This window comes from Adiantum capillus-veneris, chromosome 30 (genome assembly GCF_014529385.1).
Source record: "Adiantum capillus-veneris isolate H3 chromosome 30, ASM1452938v2, whole genome shotgun sequence".
Taxonomy (NCBI): Eukaryota; Viridiplantae; Streptophyta; class Polypodiopsida; order Polypodiales; family Pteridaceae; genus Adiantum; species Adiantum capillus-veneris.
Window position 1 is genome coordinate 19,613,790 of NC_140960.1, and position 19,894 is coordinate 19,633,683.

A 19,894-nucleotide genomic window follows, 5' to 3' on the forward strand; every position below is an offset into this window, starting at 1 on the left:
AATGTCTGACTTGCTCCCTGAGGGAGGAGCAAAGTATATTTGACTCTAATTCTGCACTATGATGAGAACCACAGTCATCTGCATCATTTGAAATGGGTGCATTCTCCTCCAGAGCTTGAGGAACAGGGGTAGGAGAAGAGGGTTCATCAAGGGGCAAAACAAAATCAGGGTCTCCGAGTACTGGTAAATCACGGGTCGTCGTGGAAGACTTGGGAGCGAAAGCCCCCTCAAGGGTAAAAACTCGTCCAAGACAACATCACCGTTGAGTACAATGTCACAAAGTGATGACGTGGCATGCCCAACTAGAAGAGAAATGGCCGAGTGGACAAGAGAAACTAAGCCAACCAACTGAAAAAACTTTTGAGGCACCGGCCCTGGGCCCAAAATCCTAACAGAAGAAATCTTGGACTCTGTGGGAAATTTCCGTAAATCATGTTGACATGCTGATGTGGTAGGCCGTACAGATTTTCGCATTCTGCACTGCTAGTGCCACGTGGAAGGCTATAAGAATTTCCGCGATTGAGATGGGCAGCTTTAGCGCTAGCTTTTGGGATCAGATGCTTTCGTGTTAAAGTGCTTTTAGGACTGATTGCCAGTGCGTAGAGCCAACAAGGGACCAATTAGTGGCAAGTATGAGAAGCTCTACAAGAGAACAAGCATGGCACTGAGTGTAAGCGGCAGCACATAGTAGAAAGTAGCGCTCAAAAATTGGAGCTCATGGCTTTAAGAAGCCTTCAATTTTGAATTTTGAGGTGACATCATAGGTGATGTCTACCCATAGTCCAATTCTTGGATATCCTCTCAAAATGTAGCTTTTTGGACAACAAGAAGGATAACTCAAGGCTTAGTGCAATGAAGCATAATGAAGACCAAATATTATTAGAAGATAAAATGAGGATCTTTAATTAAAAATCCCTCTCGGATATTGTGTTAGAGAGAGAGAGGGAGAGAGAGAGAGAGAGAGAGAGAGAGCCTAAACACAAGATGGAACTCTGACAAATGATTGCAAAAAACATAAAACAAGTGAACATTCAAAGCCAAGAATCGCCGTATCTCAGAGGACAAGGGGACCAGGAAGAGGGGCGATCAAACCGGCCAGTACTTTCAAAAAGGGCGGTAGACCTTAGACTTAAACCTTATTTGCTTTCACCCATTTAATTTGTCGCCCACTTTACCTGTACTTTCAAGACACAACAACGGGGAGAGGGATACAAGCTGCTAGATTGCACCTGTATGAAAAGACCGACACCAGATTGGCCCCTAACTTAGGCGCCCCTTTCGGTATTTCTTTATTGTTTAAAAGAGGGAATAAACGTTGTGGTTCCCTACAAGCTGCCCCGCACAAGCTTGGCTGAATTTCAACTGTTCCGGCCCGATTTCGGCAACATAACTGTACTAGGACCCTTTACAGTCAATATTCCCACGCATTGAATGACTTTCCCGACGCATACTGGCACTTTGCAAAACCTGGCGAGAATCTGCAGCACGCTGAATTCTCTGTTTTCAGCCCCGAAAATACGCCCGATCACCTGTACAGCGGTCCCCTCGCGTCCCCAAACCTCTTGGGGGTATTAGGGTCTGTTTAGGGCCAAAACCCTAAACCTGCAAAAATACACAGCAGGCTGTAATTTACTGTTTCGGGCTCCGTTTCGCGTGCCGGTCACATCCGTAGCAAGTCCTCGAGCTCCCGCACCTGTAGGGCTACTTGCCCTTTGAATCGGACGAGATTTCTGGCGTGGAACCTCTCCGAATTCACCTGTACCTACGGAGGATTACCCGCTAGCTAATCCAGTACCTGTGCAAGAGGCTCTTGCCTTGGCAATCGCGCATGAACCCACACAACTGTACATTGGTCAATTGAAAAGCCCACTAGAGGGGCATAACATACTGCCATAGGGGAGAGAGAGGGCAGTGCGTAGCATGCAGGGCATCACTCCTGGCACCGCACTGTACATAGGAGGGAAAGGAAGCACTCCATAGCTCTTAACCTGTGACAGGAACTTGCAAAATGAGCCTCCCAGCTATAAATTCAGCGCCACTTCTTGTTGCATGAGGAAAGTGCACAGAAATGTGCCACTTGGCGCATTTACAAGCTATTTCCCGTTTCGGGGTTGCCGCCTAAAAATGTCCCGACCAGTTGCCCGGTTGACTTCACTGCAGAGTAAGAAAATGTTCCCCTAGTCATACCGGAGGTAATGACGCGAACACATTTTCAGCTCCCAAAATAGCAGTTCCCTAAATTTTAGGAGATGTTGCCATTGTATCTTTCTAGGTCATCTGACCCCCTTTGTACACTGCAGCCACACCCAGAACTGAAATGTAGCCTCTGTAGCAAAGGATTCCACTTTGGCTAGTCAATGACCCCACTTTGGCTAACCATAGTCCTTGTCCAACATTAGTGCTCTCTTGCCCTCAAGCCTGGACTCCCTCTGAACAGTTCCACACTAGCTATGCAATGCAGGGCAGTTAGATTTCCCGAGGGATGTTTCCAAAAAGTGAAAGTAAATAAATAATAAAAAAGAAATCAACAAAAAGGATAGATAGTAGTCACACGCTGGTGACATACCCCCCTCTTGAAATCTCAAACGTCCTTGTTTGCATCTATGTCGTACATGCTCACAGTCAACACTGATGTATTCAACACCTGTCGACACATGTACGACACATACAGCTGGCATATCTCCTGGCACATCATCCACATAGGGTCTGAGAAGACTCACATGAAACGCATTGTGAATCTTCCAAATGTCAGGCAATTTCAGCCTATATGCAACATCGCTGATTATGTCGCACACTTGAAAAGGCCCATAGTAACGCATGCTGAGCTTTGGAAACAGTCTTTCTTTGCCCTTCATCTTCTTTAACCTTGCCTTTTCAAAGCGTAGAAGCACCCAATCACCAAGTGAAAATACCACTTCACGACGGTGACGATCAGCTGCTTTCTTTTGCTTTGCCTGAGTCTTTTCTAAGGCCACTTTGACCTTCTTGTACATTTCATCCATGTCCTGAACATACTTATCTGCTTCAAATATCTTGTCCTTTGTACGCAGTATGGGAGGAACTTTCTTGCCACCTCCAACTATCTCAAAAGGTGCCTTGCCAGTTGATGAATGCACTGTATTATTGTATGCATATTCCACCAATGGTAAATACTGCTTCCACTTTCCTTTATGCTCTGACACATAGCACTTCAGCAGATCTAGGACAGTAGAATTTGCCTCTTCTGACTGCCCATCTGTTTGAGGATGAAATGACGAAGAGAATTTGAGTGTGGTGCCCATATTCTCAAACAAGCCTCTCCAGAACAAACTTGTCATGCGTGGATCACGGTCGCTAACAATCGACTGTGGCATGCCATGATACTTGAAAATATTGCTCATAAACAAGCGTGCCATCTGATCTGGCTTTATCTTCTTCCTGACAGGAATAAAATGAGCCTACTTGCTGAATTTGCAAATGATGGTCCAAATACCATCGTTTCTTGTCTGCGTTCTCGGAAGATCAAAGATAAAATCCATAGCAATACTTTCCCATGGTTTATCTGGAATAGGTAGTGGTTACAATAACCTTGGTGCCTTTTGCCTGTCAAATTTGACCTTCTGGCAAATTAGGCATTCTCGCACAAAGGCATCCACATCTCTTCTCAATGTAGGCCAATAGAAGAATGTCTCAACCGCTTTAACAGTAGCATTGATACCACGATGCCCTGCATACGGTGAGACATGACTCTCTTCCATAACTTTGCGTTGCAATGGATTTGTGACACACAATCTGCCATGCACCATCATGAATCCATCTTTGAGAAGATAGTGTTCATGACGTTGTCCATCCATTAGCTGCTCGAAGACCCTTGCAAAATCTTCATCATTTGCATACTGTTGCCTCATATCATCAAGTTCATGATGATAAGGAATTGACACAGCTGAAATTTGTGGCTTCCTTGACAAGGCATCAGCCACAACATTCTTCATGCCTTCCACATGCACAATCTGAAAGTGGAACATGGACAAGATATTTGCCCATCGCATACGCTTCTCAAATAACTTTGCATGTGTCAAGAAGTATCGCAAGGTCTGATGATCCGTTTGAACAACGAAATCTGCACCTAGCATGTAGTGTTTCCAACTTAAGAGCGCATGAATCACGGCATGCAGTTCTTTTTCATAGACTTGCATAGTCTTTTCTGGCCCTTGCAAGATTCTACTCTCATAGGCTACTACTCTGCCATCTTGCATTAGCACTGCACCAATGCTACTACCGCAGGCGTCGCACTGGACCACAAATGACTTCCTAAGATCTGGCAACACAATGACTGGATCTGAAGTCATCTTTTCCTTTAAGAGATTAAAAGCTGAAATCTCTTTCTGTGTCCATCTAAAGGTGACTGCCTTCTTTTGAAGAGCATGTAAAGGTGAAGTCTAAGCGAAATTTCGGATAAACCTTCTGTAATAGGAGCATAGTCCCAAGAAACTTCGGACATCGTGCACCGTCTTCAAATCTGGCCATGACTTGATCGCTTCAACTTTAGCAGGATCCATTCTGACACCATCCTTTGAGACAATGTGTCCGAGAAAATGAATCTCTTCCAGAAAAAATTCACTTTTCTTTTCATTGATGAGCAACCTATGACTTTGTAGCTCTTTGAACACAATGGCCAAGTGATGCCTATGCTCCTCTTCATTCTTTGAGTAGACTATCATGTCATCAAACAATGTACCAACAAACTGCCGGTGTGGACGGAAAATTCTGTCCATCATCCTATTGAACGTAGCAGGAGCATTTGTGAGACCAAAGGCATCAGTAAAAATTTCTAAAGGCCAAACGTTGTTCTAAAAGCACTCTGTGCACATCCTCTGATCTAATGCGTATCTGATGGTACCCACTCTTTAGATCTATCCTGCTAAACATAGCTGCTCCTTCTAATTTGTCCAGATTATCATCAATTCTAGGTAAAGGGAACCTATTCTTGATGGTATTCTTGATCAGTGCACGACGGTAGTCGATGCACATACGCCATGAGTCATCCTTTTTCTGCACCAACAACACTGGAGAACAGAATGGGGATGAACTGGGCTGAATCAGCCCCTTTTCTAACAGCTCCTGTACTTGGCCCATTATCTCTTTCTGCTGAGCCGCACTAACCATGTACGGAGGCTTATTTGGTGGGCTACTGCCTAGCACCAAATCTATCGCATGGTCCTCGGGTCTCTCTGGCGGTAATTGAGACGGTAATGAATCGGAAAAACAGTCACTATACTGTTGTAAAAACATTGACCTTTCTTTATCTAGCACAGATAAATTTGATTCATCACAATCTGACACTTCACGTGCAAAAACCAAGTACACAGAAAGATGCTTTTTCATTCCAGAAGTAATGGCAGAAGCTGATACAGCGGGAATAGACTCCCCTTTCAGCTTTACATCCAGAATGTGAGTCTTTCCCCTGCTCTGTACAGTGATCTTTTTGTTGTAGGCATCCATGATTCCCAGTACACGAAATAACCAAGGAATACCTAACAACACATCACATCCGTCCAGTGGCATGATGTAAAATTCTTCAGCATCTACATAGGACTGGATATGTAGACGCAACTTTCCGATGATGGGTGTAACAGCCTCTGTATGGCCAGGACATGCCAAACCTGCCTCTGCTGTATACCCCATCTCTTCAGGTATGATTCCCAACTTTGAAGCCAATTCTGGGGAAATGAAGTTGGCTTTGGCACCTGGATCAAAGAAGATAAGCATTGTTTGATCCTTGACCTTTCCCCATGCTCTGCAAAGCTCACTTGCATCTGAATTTGGCTTGTCGCCCACCATATCTGGCACTAGACCATCCATGGGCTTCTTTCCTTTCTTGTCCTCCTTGTCTTCAGAAGCAGCTGGCCTTTTCTTTGTAGGACAATTGTAAGCAATGTGGCCAGGCTGCTCACAGATGAAGCATTTGTTCTCTGACCTCAGGACCTTCTTTTGCTCTTCCGACTTGCGAGAAAAACGTCTTTTCCATTTCTTCGCTGGTCCCATTTCTGATTCAACCGTAGCTTTGTCTTTCCCTGCGTTGGCCGGCTCCTAAGTCACTTTAGGAACCTCCTTGGGAACATACTTCTTCGCTGAATTTTTCTTGGCTGATCCTTCCTTGACGCCAGTATTGAATTCACAATCTTCTCCATTGAGCAAACCATTGCCAGTGTTTGCTACCTCGATGAGCTGCGTCAAAGTAGTAACTTTGGTGTTCGTGCAGTACTTTCTCAATCCTTTGGGTAGGCCACAACAGTACTTTTCAATCTGTTCTGTCAATGGCACAAACCTATAGGAAGTTATTGGAAGTAGAGCTTTCCAAAACTTCCGAATGTAGTCATCGAGATTCTTGCAAGTGGCAGCATTAAGCTGGTGCCATTCTGTCATGACATCTGCTTCAAAGTCATCACATAACCATGCTGCTACAAAAATCTGCTTGAAGTAAATCCATGTGGACGGAGCTTGCCCTTGCAGCAATAAAGTTGTCCACCATTGTCCCGCATTTCTTGTCAAGAAAGTGGCTGCCTTGCGGACCTTTGAAGCCTCTGTAAAGTTTCCCCCTGCATAGGCCTTGTCAAACTGCTGGAGGAATGAGAGAGCCTTCTTCCTGTCATCAAACCTTGTAAAGGTCGTGAATGTCACACCTTTGCCAACTTCTTTGTACGGAGTTGGCCTCTCCAGTTGCGTTAAGTTGTCATATGGAAGTGACTGAAACATGGGAACACTGTTAGGGTTCATTTGTGTTCCCTGATCGCAATTAAGTTGACCTGGAAATGCCATATTTGGCTGCTGATTTGTAATTCCAGCCATACCAAAATTTGCCTGTGCCATCTCAAATTGGCCCTAAGTGCTTTGAAACCCTGGTAACATGCCCGTGACACCATACATGGGGTTAGGCATCATCGTTTGAGCACCCCCAAACACTGTTCTTGGCGTGTAAAACTGATTTCCTGGTGCATGACCAGCCATGCTCTGGAATACCGATCCACCTCCAAAATAGCCAGGGTGTACTGAAGGTGGTGGGAAGACTTGTTGCATAGCCTGTAGGTTGCTTCCCTGCCCATTAGAACCAGCTATAGGCTGCTGAAAAGTGGCTGGGTGAATTGGTACAGCTTGAAAGACTGGTATCTCAGCCACCTGTTCTTGCACCTTAGGCACAGGTTGTGGAGACTGCATGTTCTCCGTCAATTGTACAGGTGTTTCCATTGACTCTGCAGTATGAATCACCTGTGCTCGAGCGTTAACAGGCTTTTGAATATGATCCAGTGACCCAACTTGCTGAGACAAAAGAGGAGGTTGCAGAAAGGCTAAAAACCTCGGGTTCTGCATTACTTGTGTGAACATAGCCACAGCAGTAGCCAAATGAGTCCTGAATATATCATCATCCGACTGTGGTGGTCTTGAAGACTCACCCACTTCATGTGTCTGTTGACCCTGTGAGGAGGAAACCTCTTCAGTCACATCATCTGGTCTGTCAGCCATAATTGCAATTTCCTGTGTCTGGTCTATGATCCCCTGTGTCTTCAAGCCCAAACTGACCAAGGCTCACTTTTATGGGAAAAAGTGATTTAATCCCGGCGATGGAACCATGAAACCGGCCTGTACTTTCAAGAAGGGCGGTAGACCTTAGACTTAAACCTTATTTGCTTTCACCCATTTAATTTGTCGCCCACTTTACCTGTACTTTCAAGACACAACAAAGGGGAGAGGGATACAGGCTGCTAGATTGCACCTGTATGAAAAGACCGACACCAGATTGGCCCCTAACTTAGGCGTCCCTTTCGGTATTTCTTTATTGTTTAAAAGAGGGAATAAACGTTGTGGTTCCCTACAAGCTGCCCCCCACAAGCTTGGCTGAATTTCAACTGTTCCGGCCCGATTTCGGCAACATAACTGTACTAGGACCCTTCACAGTCAGTATTCCCACGCATTGAATGACTTTCCCGATGCATACGGGCACTGTGCAAAACCTGGCGAGAATCTGCAGCACACTGAATTCTCTGTTTTCAGCCCCGAAAATGCGCCAGATCACCTATACAGCGGTCCCCTAGCGTCCCCAAACCTCCTGGGGGTATTAGGGTCCGTTTAGGGCCAAAACCCTAAACCTGCAAAAATACACAGCAGGCTGTAATTTACTGTTTCGGGCTCCGTTTCGCGTGCCGGTCGCATCCGTAGCAAGTCCTCGAGCTCCCGCACCTGTAGGGCTACTTGCCCTTTGAATCGGACGAGATTTCTAGCGTGAAACCTCTCCGAATTCACCTATACCTACGGGGGATTAGCCGCTAGCTAATCCAGTACATGTGCAAGAGGCTCTAACCTCGGTAATCGCGCATGAACCCACACAACTGTACATTGGTCAATTGAAAAGCCCACTAGAGGGGCATAACATACTGCCATAGGGGAGAGAGAGGGCAGTGTGTAGCATGCAGGGCATCACTCCTGACACCGCACTGTACATAGGAGGGAAAGGAAGCACTCCATAGCTCTTAACCTGTGACAGGAACTTGCAAAATGAGCCTCCCAGCTATAAATTCAGCGCCACTTCTTGTTGCATGAGGAAAGTGCACAGAAATGTGCCACTTGGCGCATTTACAAGCTATTTCCCGTTTCAGGGTTGCCGCCTAAAAATGTCCCGACCAGTTGCCCGGTTGACTTCACTGCAGAGTAAGAAAATGTTCCCCTAGTCATACCGGAGGTAATGACGCGAGCACATTTTCAGCTCCCAAAATAGCAGTTCCCTAAATTTTAGGAGATGTTGCCATTGTATCTTTCTAGGTCATCTGACCCCCTTTGTACACTGCAGCCACACCCAGAACTGAAATGTAGCCTCTGTAGCAAAGGATTCCACTTTGGCTAATCAATGACCCCACTTTGGCTAACCATAGTCCTTGTCCAACATTAGTGCTCTCTTGCCCTCAAGCCTGGACTCCCTCTGAACAGTTCCACACTAGCTATGCAATGCAGGGCAGTTAGATTTCCCGAGGGATGTTTCCAAAAAGTGAAAGTAAATAAATAATAAAAAAGAAATCAACAAAAAGGATAGATAGTAGTCACACGCTGGTGACAGGCGAAGCCAAACAGAGAGGTCGACCAAGAGGAAAAAGTTGGGGAGGCAAAGGAACTGTGCTGATTGAATGGAGATGTGGGCAACCACGAAGGGGAGAGGAGGACAAGAAAAATAACCATAAAGAAAGAAAACAAAAGAAAGCAGCCACACATACCCACACCAGAAACTTGTGGAGCATGCATTTGCGCTCGGTTGTGCCTCCCCCCCAACCCCCAAAAAAAGGACTCACATATAGACAAGCATGCTCCCAATCCACAACCTTACACATACCGTGTACAAATCCAGCAGGCGACCCTATACAAGCACACGTCTGTAGACAAAGAAACAGCAGAAAAGGGAAACAACAAAATCAAAACAGACAACCGCAGCGAAGACAGAAAAGAAAAAATCGCAGAAGAGAAGGCAACGCAAAAACAGGGAGAAAAAACCAAAAACACCGCTTAAAAAAGAACAAAACCAAGCAGAAAATTTTCGAAATTCCGCTATTACAAGTTACAACCTTACCTGCCCATCAAACTCAAAAACATGTGGGTATGAAAGATGCCACTCTTCGTCCAAGGCAATTCCAAGATGCCTCCATGTTCCACCTCCATCAGTGCTCTCAGCCACTCCAATATCTCCTTGCATTGTGATGGCATTCTTTGTCTCATAAAAGACAAACAGCTTTGTATCCTGATCACAAGCATTCTTGCACATTTAAGAAAGAGTTCAAAGAGCCTAACGAGATGACATGTTTACTCACACACTGCAAACCTGAATAAAGAGAAATGGATCAGAAACAAAATTGCTCGGATGACTTGGTCGAGATGCAGAAGCACATGTCATTACAGGGTTAGCCACAGGCCAGGCAGAAGCTTGATCGTTCCAAAAATTTCCCTGCAGCAATGGCAGAACCAACCTTGAAAAGCTTAACCAACCAGTTGTTTCATTTCAATTGAGGTAAGTACATGCATGTATGTGTGTGCATGAGTGTCTGCGTCTGTGTGTGTGTGGAAATTGGAGGATACGCGAGAATCCCCAGAGAAAGACACAAACAAAAAGGTAATGGGAATGTATTATGAAACAAGCTGACTCAAGAAGACATAAATCTTGAAAAGAGGGCGTCCATATCTTCAAATTTACAACAAACTAATAAAAACAAACAACTAAATGATTGCAATACATATAGCTAGATCTTCTTTGTACCTAGGTACACAACTTTGGCATCTCCAAACACAAGATCATGGACTGAAAATGCACGAGGTTGTGCTATTTGATATCGCCTTTGGGTTTGTGAATATCCGGAGTCACTCATAGAGGTTAATGTGAAACACAAAAACAAGTATGGCTGTAATGCTTTTAAAACGTCCTCAAACTACAATCGATTTGACATACCTAATCTCATTTTTATCACTTCCTAAACGAAGTAACTGTCACAAGTTGGTGACATGGCATTGATAGTAGGGTTTTAGAAACCTAATCCTATCAGCTTAAAACTGCCAGCCGAGGGGTCTAAAATACAAGAAAATAGCATGGACATTTGATGTGGCAACAGCATACCAATGGCCCACGAATTGCGGAGATCCCGGCTGCCGTGGCAACGCACTGTACGGACCGGAGCAGCTTTTGGACACCGGACCAGGGCCTGAGAGCTTTTGGGCACGTGTAGCTTTTCATGTGAATGCTTTTCAAAGCCAAGGGCCTTAACATATATAAGACTCTCTCTCTCTCTCTCTCTCTCTCTCTCTCTCTCTCTCTCTCTGTGTGTGTGTGTGTGTGTGTGTGTGTGTGTGTGTGTGTGTGTGTGTGTGTAGAGCATAGGTGTGAAGTGATAAAGAAACAAGTACCGAAAGGGGCACCAGACTTTGGGGCCAGTGCATCTTGGAACGGAACTCCACCGTTCCGTGTCGACTCTTCTCTTCTCTCTCTCTCTCTCTCTCTCTCTCTCTCTCTCTCTCTCTCTATTCAAGTTTTGTTGAAAGTTTCTCACTGTAATAGGCTTGGAGTGTCCAAGCCTGTTACAGTGGTATCGGAGACCAAAGGATTCTTCTCCTACGGAGGATCCCATCCTTTCCCTACACCACACATGGGTTCTAGTAGTGAATCCGACAAAGACGGAAGTGTTCCACCAATTGTCACAAGACGGGCACCACGTGCCAATAGAAAAGAACAGACTGAACAGACTTTTAGCACTTCAATAACAACTGAACTGAGAGAGAGAGAGAGAGACGACACGCGACACAGAGTGGCGGAATTCCACCCTAGAGATTATTGGCCCCAAACCTTGGCGCCCCTTTCGGTATTTCTTCATATTGCATCAACACAGTACAAGCTAGAACTCCACCCTCTGGACCTTCTCCAAGAAGCATGCCAGAGAATGAGCCCTAACCTCATATTTAAAGGCCCTTGGCCTGAAAAGCAGTTACAGTGAACAGCCTTCAAAACTCAAAAGCTTCTGGTCCCAAAAGCAATGCCAAAAGCTGCCAGCGTAATTTACGGAAATCCGTACAGCCTGCCACGTTATCATGCCAACACAATTTTTGAAAATCTGTCGTACAACTGCTACGTCATCAGCTTTGCGTGTGTGTGAGTCCTGCTTTATTTTAGTCCCTTTATGTCACTGGGGCCCCATCGGACGGGGTCCCCATAAGTTGGTAGGACTTCTTCTTCTTTTGCCACTTGTTCTTTTTAGGGCTTAGGCCCCTCGGCCGGCATCTGTAAGTTGGCTCCATTCTTTAGGCTTTGACACGTCAGTAGTTTGTGACATCTCCCCTTCTTGAAAGAGAGTAATCCTCCGCAACTACAGCATATCTGCAAAACAACTCAAGTTAGCTCAAAAAAAAATTCCGAGGGACAATCAGTTTGCTCTTTTTGTTAAGGAGTTTTTTTTTCCGAGAAAAAGATCCTTCTATTAGTTACTGAAACTGCCCATAGGGCTACAACCACCTCTTCAAGAAAGGGCTACAACAAACATGATGGGAGACTCTGCCAATGAAAAAACCAGCATATGTACAATGGGGCTAAATCAAGAAATGGGGGGAGGGAAAAGCCACACAGGTGGTCGGTAGTGCCATCGGAGTACACCTTGGACCATAGTGTAAAAAGGCCCAGGACGCCAGAGTCGAAGGAAAGCCTCTCTATGCTCCCACATGCAGTCGGAGCTGCCCTGTAGTCCCTCAAGCTGTCCTCTGAGAGTATGAATCAGCTCTAGCCAAAAATCGCGAATAGTCTCTGCTGGTGGCGCAAAGCGAGCCTCAAAGATGCGGAAGCAACGGGCCCGCCAGATGAACCAAAGTGTCAAGCCACTGATGAGTTCCCAACACTCCTCTCTCTCACTGCACCACTCCTCTGGAGTAAGCTCTGTAGCAGGCTGGAGTGTAGGTCGCCCCTCCTACATCACTATCATCCTGCTGGTGGAAGATAGCTCAAACTGAAGTGCCGGGCCCGTGAGGGTGGACCAACCCGCTGCCCCCCATGTGTACTGTCGAGCCGTGGAGAGAGAAGGCATCAGCCGAAGGACTCGTAGCCACACCTGCTGGGCCGAGGGACAGTCCCAAAGACAGTGACGCTGACTCTCCACAAGATGGTCACAAGCTGCACATGCGGCCAAGAGACCACTATGCACTAGCCAACTCCCAACTGCTGTAGCTCTGTGAGCGACCAGCCACTGAAACGAGGTGACTCGCCTCGCCTGTCTGGAGTCCCACAACCTCTCCCAGAAGGCTGCCAAGAACTCAGCTGTGAGACCCTCCTCTTGCCAATGAGGTGCTGCAGCGGGGCGGGCCTCTCTCTGTGCTGCTAGTATATGATGTCCCAGTCGAACAGTGTACTGAAAGAACGGGACACCTGGGTGGTCTGCAGAAGAGAAGGGGTCCCTCCAGAGCCAGTCACCAGAATCCCACTGTACTCGTGCCAGTGGATAGCACTCCCAAGCCCACAGCCTCCAGTGTCCAGTCTCAAGAGCTGCTGGGTCAGGATCTATGACACAGGTCCTCCCACAGATGCCGACTACTCGCATCCTCTGAAAACAGCACTTTGCCACCTGCGGGGCCCCTACTGCAACTCGCTACAGGCGTCCCCCACCCTGAAGCTCGAAGAACAAGGATGGAACAGTCTCTGAGCAGGCCCTGACTGAGATGAGAACCTCTAGTCGTGTGAAGGCTCCCATCCACCTAGCTGGAACTGCCTCTGAGATGTCTTGGCACATGCTCTGCACCCCTCTCATGCCCTGTAGCTGGAAACCCTACACCTCCTCTGACAAGCATGTGAACTCTAACCAGTCACCTAAAGAGCGCGCTGGACCCACTGCCATGGGATCCCAGGAAACATGAGACCGACTACCAACCAAGTGGCCTCTTTGAGTACTAGCCATGGGGTCCCAAACAAGGGGCTGTCGTAGACGCTCCTCCGTGCAAGTAGGTTGTCTCTGCTCCAGGCCTCGTTGCAAGAGCTCCGAGGATCGAAGCAAACTCACAGTGAAGCGGTCCTCCAGTCTCCTGCTCAAACCAACTCTGCGCATCTCTGTGAAGATCCATCTGGTCGAAGGTTACCAGGGGCCTCCTGCCCGAGGCACCCTAGCACGAAGCCGCTGTAGCAAGAACTCCTTCCAGGGCTCCTCACCTGGAAGGCCTCTGATGATGAACTTCCCAAGAAGGGCTCTGCTCTGCTGTGCTGGGTCAATGATCCCAAGCCCTCCCTGTGAACAAGGAAGAGTGACGACCTGCCAAGCCACTTTGGCTCGGGCTATCTGAGTGTCACGTCCTGACCAAAGGAAGTTCGTGATCAGCCTCTCTACCTAGCTGATACAAGAACTCGAGAAGATCCAGCAAGAAGTGATGTACCACATAGTCGCCAACAACACCTGGTTGGCCACTACTACTCTGCCAGCCAAAGAAAGTCGTGTTGAGCTCCAATGTAACAACTTTCTCCTGATAGACACGAGAAGGGAAGCAATCTGCTGCTCGGGAGACAAGTCCAAACCAACCTGACAACCCAGGTACCGAACTTCTGTCCCTGGGGGAATCCGCCCAAAACCCTCTCCTGGCATCCAATCGGGCACAGGAGCACTACCAACCGAGAAAGCCACTGTCTTTCTCCAGTTGATGAATCGGCCCGATGCACAACAGAAGGTCTCCAGAGCCTGCTCACACCTGTGAAGATTGGCCTCCTGGCCATCTAAGTACAAGGCTGAGTCGTCGGCAAACTCAGCGTCCAGTAGCTCATCTCCCCGAATAGGGAGTGCTAAGCCCCGTAGACCAACCTGCTGCGACACCAAAAACCTGCTCATCGCCTACGAGAACGGGGGAACGGCCAGGGGTCCGGAACGGGAACGGCGCGGAACGAGAGGCATAAAAAACACCCAAATAATGCTTGAGAAGGGAATGGGTGTGAGAGGGTGCATTTTAAGTTTTGAGTCCTTGCACACTCAGAAGAACACCTAATGATCACTACAATTTTGCAAAAAATTGCCTATTTCTCCCCATTTTTGAGAGTTGGCCGTTCCGGAGCCGTTCCGGCCGGCCGTTCCGGTATCAAGTGGTCACCCGGAACGGCAAAACGTTCCGAGACGTTCCGGCTTGGCAGAGGGGGGGGGGGAACGGCGTTCCGGCATTCCGAGGCCTACGGAACGCGTTCCTCGGTAACTATGCCCAGTACTCCAGGTCAGCCCATCCTCACCTAGACAACTACCACGGGGGAGGGCCCTAAGAGCCGTGTGCAGCTCCTCAAGCTGAAGTGGCAGCTCAAGCCTCTGACGCATCTCCTCAATCACAAGACAAGGCATCTGTGCCCAAACCTACTCCCTGCATGCATCCTGACGCTCTGACTGGGACTCTGCAAACAGTCACTGTCACCAGGAGGTGTATTTTTCCTGTTGCCTTCAATAATTAAGTACTATATATTTTTATTTATTTATATTTTTACTTGTTTCCCCGGGACCCTTGAAAAGGTGCAAGTGGACATTGCATGGCCAGTGTGAAACAACTGCGGCCGAATAGGTTTCTCACATCGGGAGTCTGGGTCGGTCAGTCTGGGACTGGTCGGGCTAGTTAGCATTGAATTCTTATGAGTATGGAAGCCTGTGCCCGCCAAACAAAATCTGAGCCACTCGAAAAGTCACTTACAACTTTATAAGTGAGTGGGAACTAGGGAATTAACTCAAAGGGGCAAACTGGACACTTGGCAGGAGGAGGTCAATCTCCAGGACACCTCAGCAAGAGGAGGCGCCCAATTTGAGAGGGGGGCTGATTTTTCACTGATAAGTGACCTACAGTGTGTGTGTGAGTAGTGGGTGCAGGTCTACAGCTTTAATGGAAAGCTTGCCTTCTCCTCTATCTCGTGTAGCGCGATGACTTGCTCTCGTGCATCTCTCTCCCCCCTTTGGCACATATGGTAATGCCCCACTAGCTCGGCTACTCAGATGAACATGTACAGTTCTGGGGGTTTATGCACGTTTGCCAAGGCAAGAGCCTTCTAAACAGGAACCGGATTAGCTAATTGCTAATCCCCCACAGGTACGCACAGTTCCACCGCGAAAGATTGCGAGTTCGGAGAGTTTTCTCACGTGAAAACTCGCCCAATTCACAGGGGATGCGTGCGGAACCCCTTGGGACACGCGTCGGCGTGTTCGCTCCGCTAAAAACGATCCGAAGCAGCGAATTACAGCCTGCTGTGTTTTTCTGCAGGTTTAGGGTTTCGCACCTAAACTGCAAGGGAACCCCGGGGGAGCCTCGTGAGAGCCTTGGGATGCGTGTACAGGCTTTTGGGCACCCAGCAATGAAAAACAGAGAATTACAACCCGCTAAATTTCTGTGACAGCTCACCAGAAAGCTTCCAGATAGCGAGGGAATCCATCCTAGACAGGTGCTTTTGACCTACAGGGGTTTTTGCGCCGTTATGCTGCCGAAATCCGGTCGAAAACCTGCGTTTTCAGCCCTCGCCAGGTTTGGACAGCTTTGTGAAAGCTTGTGCTAAGTGGTCGGATCGTCTACCTTAATTTGAATAAAGAAATACCGAAAGGGGCGCCAATCTTTGGAGCCTACAGGGTGTCGGTCTCGTGTGTGCAGTGACATTCTAGTCGCTGGACGCAACTGTGTTCTCTTCCCTTCATAGTGCTCTGTGTAAAGTTAACACGTAATTGAAATAGTACCGCCCTCTACGTTGTACAGGCCGGTTATATGGTTCCATCGACAGGATAGTCACTTTTTCTTCAAAAAATGCAGCGTGGATTGTTGTGGGTGAAAGCAACACAGAGCTTATCGTTATGGCAGAGAAGAGAGACCAAGTACCTGAAGAGGGATCTTCCTCACATGGCACAGAGAAAATTCCTTCAACTCTTCAAGAAGAGGACAGGTTGTTTAGAACTCAACTGCGTTGCTACATGGACATGTTTCAGCAGTTGGCTAACAACCCAAGGATGCAGGAGTTCTTACAGGCTCCGACACAAGGTTTTCAACCTCCTACATAAGGCATGACTGAGCCGTTGCAGGAAAAGGAGATTTCCAATGCGCAGAGGACTCATGATGCTCGAGGGAAAGCCCATGTGGTTGAGCAACTAGCGGTGTCCAATGATCCAAAGCAACTTGCTTTAGTTGGACAAGAACCGTTTGTGAATGGTCAAGGGAGTAATGAGCACGCTATGCGTCAAACCCTTCCATTACCTATTACTTATCCTCGTTATTTTGGAGGTGGTTCAGTGTTTCAAGCTATGGTTGGACCTTCCACAGGTTATATGCCAGGGAATGTGTTCGGGACAATGCAAACAAGCATGGGCAACCCTATGTACGCAACATGGGTGTCCAACCAGGTTTTCAGGGAGCCTATGGCCAGTTTCGAGTGGCTGGAACACAATTTGGTATGGCTGGTTTTTTGCAGCCATACGTACAAAATGCAGATATGACACGTAAAAGAGTTGATGCGAGTGCTGAAATGAACAATCATGGAGCATTACTGTTACAGGCACCTGTTTATGATAATGTGGCTCCTTTGAGTCAGCTTAAGGATTACAAGAAAGGTGGGCAGGGAGTGTTTGAAACTTTCAGAGGAACTGAGGATCAATTGAAGGCTTTGAGCTTCATACAGCAGTTCGATGCAGCTTATGTTGGAGGAAACTTCACGGAATCTTCAAAGATACGCAAGGCTGCCACTTTCTTGAAAGGGAATGCGCTTCAATGGTGGACCGCATTGTTGAACCATGGTCAAGCCCCAACAACGTGGGTCCAATTCAAACAGCTTTTTGCGCCTGCATGGCTACCAAACACTTTTGAAGTGGATGTGATGACACAATGGCACAGTTGAATGCTAAACAGTGTGCGAATCTGGAAGAGTACAATAAACAGTTTTGGGCCGCACTGTTGCCAGTCACCTCTTATAGGTTTGTGCCATTGTCAAAACAGATTGAGAAGTACTGTTGCGGATTGCCCAAGAAAATAAGGGACTACTGCACAAAGACTACTGTCATGAATATCTTTCAAGTAGTCAGGCTTCCTTTCCATCGATATCATCAACTCTGACCTTTAAAACAAACCTAGCTAATATAATGCTAACAGGGAAAACTTTGAACCCTAATAGAAGAAAAGAGCCAATACTCGAATGTTCATAGCGTGCCACGCCACCCCTATTTATGATCGACATAGCCACGCGTTCATGCTAATTCTAGTATCGGCTTAAACTCTGTTTTGCCATGCCACTTGGTTTTTTTCTTTATCCTAGTATCGTTTGCATTAGTAGTCCCAAAGCAAGCAAGTAAAAGCAGTCCTTGTTACTACATTCTAGTGACCCTATCACATATAGAGTTAACTGATAGGTGTAGATTGTCAATAGAGACAATAATTAAACGCTTAAGCACTACCTTTATTTATAAAAGTATAGTGATAAGTAAGGAAAACTATACGTCGTCGTCATCTGTCTCTAGCAGTTTTCACTATCATATAGGTGTATGAAACGAAAGTGCTAGCAAGTATACCGCTGTTTCAATTCTAATTACGCTATTTGTTCCTTGAATTCGAAAGTCATCAAGTAAGCTAGCTTTCAAGCAAGGTTGGCGATAAAAAGGATTAAAAAAAGGTTTAACACGCACAGTTTAAGTTTACCTTAAGTTTGCGTCAGGGTGCAAGCAAGCAAGAATTGGCTGTTTACCATACCATTATGAGGGCAGGGCATTTTTAATAAATCATCCCTATCCCCGTTGTTTGCCCCCGTTCATTGAAGTTAGCAAAGTCAGCAATCTGTCGAAGGGAGATTCCGATGGATTTAATAGCCACAAGAAAGGGTCCCAGGGCAAACAGTTTTCAGCCAAGGGCAATGTTGCAGCAAAGCCTTCTGAGCCTCCCACAAAGAAGCCCTCCACTGAAGAAGGTGATACGTCCAAGAAGCAGTCTAAGTCTTCTTCAAGACAAGGACAAGGACAAAAAAGGCATTTTTCTGGCAAAACTTTTGAAGAAAGGAAAGCTCTTAGGGAGGCCAAGAAATGCTATATTTGTGAACAAGAAGGACATTTTGCAAATGAATGCCCACAAAAGAAGTCACAGGATAAGGATGACAAGTCAGACCATACAGGGAAGAAGCCAAAGCCAAGTGCAGGACTTGTTCCATATTTGGTTGGAGACCAGCCAAACACAGATGCCACGGAGCTGTGCAAAGCTTGGGGCAAAGTTAGAGACCAGACAGTGCTGGTTTTCTTTGATCCAGGAGCCCGTGCAAATTTCATATCACCAGAATTGGCATCAAAGTTGGGCATTCGTGCAGAAGAGATGGGTATGACAGGGGAAGCAGGTTTGGCATGCCCAGGTCATTCAGAGCCTGTTACTCCCATTTTGGGAAAGCTTCGTCTGCACATTCAGAGCTATGTGGATGCGGAAGAATTTCATATTATGCCACTTGAGGGCTGTGATGTGTTACTGGGTATCCCATGGTGTTACAGGTTACATGCTATGGTGGATACTTACAACAAAAAGATTACCCTTGTACATAGAGGAAAGACTCATGTCCTTGATGTAAAGCTTAAAGGTGAGTCTGTTCCAGTTGTTTCTGCTTCTGCTATTTCATCTGTAATAAAGAATCATCTTTCTGCGTATTTGATCTTTGCAAAAGAAGTACCTCAAGTTGTATCTAATTTGTCTACCTTAGATAAAGACAAGTCAACTTTTTTGAGTGGTTTCAGTGATTGTTTTTCGGACTCTTTGCCAGGGGAGTTACCTCCTGAGAGACCTGAGGATCATACCATAGATCTTGTGCCAGGTTCTAGTCCACCGAATAGACCACCATAGAGGGTTAGTGCAGCCCAGCAGAAAGAGATTATGAGTCAGGTCAACGAGCTTTTAGAGAAGGGGCTGATTCAGCCCAGTTCATCCCCTTTTTGTTCGCCTGTACTCTTAGTGCAGAAGAAGGATGGTTCATGGCGCATGTGCATTGACTATCGCGCCTTGAATAAGAATACCATCAAGAACAGGTTCCCCATACCGAGGATAGATGACATTCTTGATCGGCTTGAGGAAGCGTCATTGTTTACAAGGATAGACCTAAAGAGTGGCTACCATCAGATACGCATTAGGCCAGAAGATGTTCATAAGACTGCGTTCAGGACAACATTTGGTCTCTGAGTTTCTTGTCATGCCATTTGGTCTCACAAATGCTCCTGCCACGTTTAATAGAATGATGGACAGAATTTTTAGACCGCATAGAAACTTCGTGGGTACCTTCTTTGATGACATGATTGTCTATTCGAAGTCTGAAGAGGAGCATAGGGATCACTTGACTGCAGTTTTCAATGAGTTACGTAACAACAAGCTACTCATTAATGCGAAGAAGAGTGAATTCTTTTTGCAGGAGATT

At 46.6% G+C, this 19,894-nt stretch overlaps 1 protein-coding gene across 2 annotated transcripts in view; it reads right to left on the bottom strand.

Annotated features, from left to right (window-relative positions):
- The window catches only part of LOC147417630 (glucosamine inositolphosphorylceramide transferase 1-like), a 132,371-nt gene that overhangs the window by 47,545 nt on the left and 64,932 nt on the right, over positions 1–19,894 (bottom strand). For both annotated transcript variants that reach the window (XM_086507592.1, XM_086507594.1), the window contains 2 exons: positions 9,839–9,961; positions 9,590–9,757 (listed from right to left, as the gene is read on the bottom strand). In XM_086507592.1, coding sequence (XP_086363718.1) covers positions 9,590–9,757; positions 9,839–9,961 — 291 coding nt within the window. The remainder of the gene's footprint in view (positions 1–9,589; positions 9,758–9,838; positions 9,962–19,894) is intronic.